Source organism: Cryptomeria japonica, chromosome 1, assembly GCF_030272615.1.
Source record: "Cryptomeria japonica chromosome 1, Sugi_1.0, whole genome shotgun sequence".
NCBI classification, from domain to species: Eukaryota; Viridiplantae; Streptophyta; class Pinopsida; order Cupressales; family Cupressaceae; genus Cryptomeria; species Cryptomeria japonica.
The window spans coordinates 251,017,297-251,024,274 of record NC_081405.1 but is presented as its reverse complement, the minus strand read 5'-3'; the positions used below and the strand labels follow the sequence as shown (position 1 = coordinate 251,024,274).

Sequence of the window (6,978 nt, the reverse complement as noted above, 5' to 3'; positions counted from 1 at the left end):
TTTCTTTGGGGTTTTCAAGAGGTGCATTTTGTTGTTGCTGTTGTGGATTATCAGAATCTGGTTTTTGAAACAAAAAATAAAAAACCTAATCAAAATAAACAAAATCAAATTCAAAACGTAAAACAAATTGAATAAATGAGAAAGAAAGACAAAAATTAAGAAAAACAAACCTTGATCCATAGTGTCTGGAGGAGAAATGAAGCAGATCGTTCGTGATTTCGTGGAGGAAATGGAGGAAAAAACGCTATGGTCACGGGAAAATAAGACCTATTTTTTTTAAAAGAACTTTTTTTTGACAGGTACCGCATACGTGGTTCTTTAGGGCTTATGAGCGCGTACGTGCTCACTTTCCTAAAGACGTCGTGTGCGTGCTATCTTTTTTAGGCTCAGAAACAACAAACCTAAGCGCGTATAGGGTGATTTCAAATTTTAGAACCGCGTACGCGCTGCTTGTTTTTCATTTTTTTTTTTGGGTGGTGTCCACTTTTCTGACCACCATCTTTGTGCACATACCCATTGTCACCTCTCCCTCCCACCTTTTCTCTCCCCTCTCTATTTTTATCCCCCCTCCCTTTCCACCTCTATACCTCTCCATCCATGTGTTATCACCCACCTCTATCTATCCCCCTCTATCTATCTGACCCCTATCTCCCCTTATTTAGGTCTCTCGCCTCTATCTCTCCCATCTAGGTACCTCACCTATCTATCTTTCCTCTCTCTATTTCTCTCCCTCCCTCTCCACCTCTCTCTCCATACCCCCTTACCCATGTCCCTTTTATAAACTATGTCCTCTCTCCCCTCCTTTAGGTCCCTCACTCCCTCCATGTCTACCTCTCCCTCATCCCTTCTTACTCCTCTCTCTCTCTCTCTTTGTTCTTTTGTCCCTCCCTCTATGTCTACCTCTCTCTCCCCTCCTCCTCTAGTTCTCTTTACCTCTCCACGTCTCTCTCCCTCCATGTCTAGAGTTTTAGAGTAGGATTTGCAACTTTTGCATATCTTTTGTATCGATGTTTACTATAACTTTAAGCTTGAAAGAAAAAAAGAAAAATGTGTTCATTGCAAGTAGTGGTTTCTTTAAGTTTTTATTGCAATGATGTTATGGGCTAATATATTAGGAACTTTTGTTGAACTAAAACCCTTTGTGCTTTAAACTTGAGCATTATTATTTTGACTCTGATTGTCAAGGATCTAACCTATCACCTTTGGATATGATCTATTAAACAAGAGACGTCAAGTCACATGTGTCAAGATCATCAAATAGATCAAGTTCTACTAGATCCAACCCCTACATGGGTTGACTTTACAAGTTGAGTGAATATTCAAAGATAGCATGGATAAATGAGTAAAATTTGGCACATGTTTCAATAGGAATCAAATTTCAAATTAGGCAACAAATTATTGACTATTAAGAGCTCCCACATACACATATCAATGTTGACTATTCCTATTATATATTAAAACCATTTAGATGCAAATAGTTGTATTAAACCCATGATGGCAATATTGCAATCTTGTATTGGTTGGTTTGATTATTCAAAGTTACAAATCAAAATAAAATGAGATTTGACAATTTATAAATATTAGGGTCTAACATTTTAAAGAAATAAATTAATATTGGAGACATTGATTGTTGGGTTATCTCATTCAATGATCTCATAGGTTCAACAATGGATAGGCCTACATATCTCGAGCTTCGCCTACCTAAAATCTAATCATATGCAAGAGAGTGCATGTCTCCCTTTGAAGGAAGGAAGGATTTAATAAACTTAAATTTACTAGACATTTAAATCAACAATACACTCCACCTTTAATAACACACATTATATAAATTATCTTACATTATTACAAAAAAATCTATATATTTATTTATTATTTATAAATTAATTTTATTACAAATACTTATCAACATGCCTATCACATTAAATATGATTACAAATATATAAATATATTAAACCATTACCTAAAAACAAGAGACGCATAGCGTCAAGTTCCAACCAATCATGTGACTATTTAAGTTAGTCTCAAGATTTGATTAGTACTACTAAAGAACAAACCTAGTTTACACTATTTCTATTTGGCATAAGTCTATTTGACATTTATATCTAATTTTTTAATTTGTAATTGTGTTTTTTTGGCATAGGAGGAGGAATATAGACTTTGTATTTTTCTTATACACTCTATGCCAAAAAAATATATATTGGAAGAATAAATACACACGTTCTCATTCGATAATGACAATTTGTTGTAATGAGGTTGAGTAACAAAACATTCTTGATGAAAATCAAACCCCACCAAGATTTGACAAGTTTAGAGGAGGGATGCCTTTAGAAATGTGTAAAAATGTAAATGTTACATGAAAAGTGAGTGCAATTATAAAAGAGCAAAGTAACCGCTTCTAATGTGCTTCCTAATGTCATTACATTTTTTTTTACTTTCAATTGTGTATTATTGTGTGTTGCTTTTTGTACTTGTTAGTAATAATGTTACTCAAGCATTTAATATTGTTGACATTTGATTCAATAAATTTAATTAAATAATGTTACTAAAACACATATGGTTCCAAATTTATTTCAATCATATTCACATTTAATAGAATTTGCATCAATAGCTTTGAAGTTTGTTGACATTGTATATGCTTTTAGTAGAGTATACAATAAGATCAAAATGTATGACGTTTGCAATAGTAGTAATGTCATTCAAGAATTTATTATTATTGACATTTGATCTACTGAATTAAATGCATAAAGATATGCAAATAATTTTTAATTTTTTTAAAATTAGATTGATGTTTTCAATATAAGCCAATCGAAAGAAAAAAATAATGACATTTTTATAATAATTTCTAATAAACAGTTAAAGATAAATTATTGAATTTTGTTACAAAATAAAAAATCAATTCTAAGTATCGATTGGTTAAACTCTTAAAAAAAAATAGAATGGAAAGAAACTAATAACTCCATCAACAAGGAAAAAATATTTTAAACAGAGCGGAAGATTCTTTTTAGCAATTGAATAAAGTTTGTGGTAATATATTCTGTATGCAGTGCACACTGCACACTGCACAGAAAACTTAGCAACAACTAAACGGTGGCAAATGCCAAACCACAGACAACTTCCGTGCAAAAGTCTGCAACATTGATGCTTGAAATTTCTGTGCCACAGCTTCACCCTCTGCCAGAGCTATTTGTAACCCGTTTACCCCTCTTTACGCTTGAAGATTTGATGAGCCTAATTTCTCCTAACATGTCTACCACTTGTTTCATGCTTGGCCTGTCATTTGGGTTACTTTCTGTGCATTTCAGTGCTACTCTAATGGTACCCACTATCTCTTCTTCTATGTCTGATTCCATGCCTTCATCTCTAAGCTGTTCGTCAATCACTGCATGCTCTGCTTCACCGAATGATTTTACCCAGCTCACAATGCCCATTCCCTCTGCAAAGCTCGAATCCAATGCCTTTTTCCTCGTTATCAATTCCAGCAACACCACACCATAGCTGTAAACGTCCATCTTCTCTGTCACTTTGGTTGTTTGTCCACGTTCTGCAGCAAAAGCAGATAAAAATCCAAGCCAAAAGAAAGAAAAAAGGGAAAAACAGATCTGCTCAAAAGTAATCTAGTAAGTTAGTAACGCTCTTACCAGGTGCAATGTAGCCTAGAGTACCCAAAACAGAGGAAGAATCAACAGCGTAGGATCTGTCCATGAGTTTAGCAATACCAAAATCAGAAATGTGAGGTTCCATATCTGAATCCAGCAGTATATTGCTGGGCTTGATATCTCTGTGTATAATCTCAGGATCACAGTTATGGTGAAGGTATGATAGACCATGGGCTGTCCCAATGGCTATCTTGTAACGAATATCCCATCCCAAAACTGGAAGGGGATTCATCTCATGTAATACATCATTCAAACTCCCATTGGGCATGAATTCGTATAGAATATATCCCCGATCTTGCAGTTGCCAGAACTCCAACAGTTTAACCAAATTTCTGTGACGGATTTTTCCGGCAGTTTGGACCTCTCTTTTAATGCTCGTGTCCTCTTTCTTTTCAGACGCCAATTGTATTGTCTTCAAGGCGTACAGTTGCCCGGAAGGCAACTGCACTCTGTAAACAACCCCTCTGCCCCCTTTTCCTATTATATACTTCTCGCTTAGATATTCCGTTGCTTGGAAATATTGGTATAGTTTTGAAGGCAATTCTCCAGTAGCTCCGGATGAGGGCCTGGTTTTGGGGTATAAATTTCTCCGTAAATATAAAATGACAGGCACAGCCACTAGGAAACAAGTAAACACAACAGATCCGATTATAATGAGGACAATATGGAAGCTGCTGAGATGTGTGCTTTCCTTGTAAGAAAGAGGCATGTAGCCCCAGCAGTTACATGAACTGCTGCCATTCTCTGCTACACACAAACCTGGATTGCCAGTGAATGAGCTTGAGGAAGAATTCCATAACTTCAACCATAACTTGGGTAGACATCCCTTGAGCTGATTATTGGAGACGTTGACTGCGTCGAGGGACAAAAGACTGTCAAGCGCAGATGGAATGATGCCAGAGAGATTATTGGATGACAAATCCAAGTTCACTAGCTTATTTAGATTTCCCAGGGCCGCCGGAATTGCTCCACTCAACCTGTTATGGGCTAAGTTCAAATTGGTGTTTAGCTCCTGTAATCGTCCAAGTGATGAGGGAATTTCACCTTGGAATTGGTTCTGTCCCAGATTTAGTTCACTCATTTGGGTCAAATTGGACAACCAGTCAGGAATGTTTCCGCCAAGATTGTTTCCTTGTAAAACTAGATGCTGCAATTTTTCTAGACGCTCTAGCTGGTTTGGTAGCAAACCATTCAATGAGTTAAAACTCAAGTCAAGAGAAAACAAGAGAGATGATTTACCAAGCTCCTGAGGGATTGGACCAGTCAGTCTGTTGGAGGAAAGATTCAGTCGCTGTAGCTTAGAAAGCTGTCCCAATTCTTGAGGAATAGAGCTATTCAATTCATTCATGGACAGGTCCACGGAGCTGAGATTTTTGCACTGCCCAAGGCTCGATGGTATTCTCCCCTGCAACTTATTTCTGCTCATGTCGAGGTAATAAATAACTGAATTGGAACCCAGAAAACCTGAGGGAAGAAGACCAGTTAGATGGTTGTGGCTCAGTATCAATCGCCTTAAGCTCCTGCATTTACCAATATCTGTAGGAACGCTCCCTTCGAACTGATTGTATCCCATGACTAGAATCTTCAATTGCCCTGAAGAGCAAAGAGCTGGAGGTATCGTCCCTGTGAGCCGGTTCCCCGTTAGATCAATTTCTGTGAAATTGTTCCTGGCACCCAATCTTGCAGGTATTGGGCCTGATAGCTGGTTAAAATGCAAAAATAGTTCTTGTAACCGTCTGAGATTGCAAATCTTTGGAGATATGCTTCCTGTGAGACTGTTGTTGTACAGAGACAGATTCTGTAAGCTCTTTGCTTCGAAAAGCTGTGGAGGGATTGGGCCATGGAGTGAATTCTCGAACAAGAACAAATTTCGCAAACGCCTCAGTCGACCCAACTCGGGAGGAATGGACCCCTCAAGCTTATTACTATGCAACCTCAAGTCTTCCATAAGGCTGCAATTCCCAAGTTCTCCAGGGATATTTCCAGACAAGAAATTTTGATTCAAATAAAGTTGGGATAGTTGTTGCAGTGATCCAAGGGAGGAGGGTATGCTCCCTGTGAGCTGATTTTGGGTGGATGACAACATGACCAGGCTGCTACAATTGACTAACTCCCAAGGTATTCTTCCACTGAAAGAGTTGTTGGACAGTTCAAGTTGGATGAGATTTGTGCAGTTACCAAGTGCTTTGGGAATTTGGCCATGAAGCTTATTGGAAGTAACATACAGTATTTTTAATTTTGAAAGCCGGCCCAGGGACTCTGGCAATTCTCCAACCAGCTCATTGCTGTACAGATAAAGCTCTTCTAGATGCCTACAATTGACAATAGATGAAGGTATCTTCCCTACTAAGGAATTTCCTCCCAACCATAACTTGGCCAGTTGAGTAAGATTCCCAACATTTGACGGGATCTCTCCGCTCAAATTGTTGTCATTCAAGAAAATCTCCTCCAGCTGTGGAAGCCCAAATATGGACAGGGGAATGCTTCCGCTCATGTGGTTATCATAGATCGACAAATAACTGAGCTTTTTGAGGCTACCCAGTTGGAAAGGGATTTGCCCATGGAGATTGTTGTCCGAGAGATCTAAAGACTCTAACTGTGTACAATTTCCTAGTTCAGGAGGAATGGTACCAGACAGACTGTTAGAGCCCAAATACAGTTCTTTCAAATTGTGTAAATCACAGATAGCCGAAGACAGGGTTCCAGAGACTTGGCTTCCAGCTAGATTGAGTGTACTCACCGTATGATCTGGAGAACAGGTGACTCCTGTCCAGTTGCAGGGATATTCGCTGGAGGAATTCCAGCTGCTGAAAATGTCGGCAGGTGCATTGAAGTAATTGAGAAGAGAGAGTAGAACAGTTCCATCACTGTTAAGTGCTTCAGTGCAGTGTGCCTCCAATGCAAGTAAGATAACAGCGAACTGTATAACTGCAAATGTTAGTGAGCTCATTTTGAAAACCCTCTGCCGTTTCTGAAGTTCGGGGGGAGTTGAAACCCATTTAAAAACTCAACGCGGTGTGGGAGAAGAAGATAATTTTCCTTTTTAAAAATTTGGCCTTCTTCCGCGCAACTACCATCCAGTTGCACGGTAAGGATAAAGAAGCCTGACCTGTCCATGACACCAATATTAATACTACCTTCTAGAAGAAACAGGGACTTCCTTTTCCCACTGTGGTCTCCGTTCTGAAGATTATGGTTGACTGATTGAGATTTGAAAGCGTGGTTTGCACAGAATTGGAAAATTCCAAGAAGACAGTCGCATTTCGTCGTTCTCTGAAAACTTTTGACTCCCTTTCCTGTGGGGTGGGGGTAGCGTTCACAC

The 6,978-nt window shown here is 38.5% G+C and overlaps 1 protein-coding gene across 1 annotated transcript; it reads right to left on the bottom strand.

The window, feature by feature from the left end:
• Positions 1–2,971: 2,971 nt before the first annotated feature.
• LOC131053695 (leucine-rich repeat receptor-like protein kinase PEPR1) lies at positions 2,972–6,715 on the bottom strand. Its single transcript, XM_057988298.2, has 2 exons — positions 3,639–6,715; positions 2,972–3,541 (listed from the first exon to the last, which is right to left on the bottom strand). Exons 1-2 carry the CDS (start codon positions 6,604–6,606, stop codon positions 3,165–3,167), a joined length of 3,345 nt encoding a protein of 1,114 aa, XP_057844281.2. The 5' UTR covers positions 6,607–6,715; the 3' UTR covers positions 2,972–3,164.
• Positions 6,716–6,978: the final 263 nt, after the last annotated feature.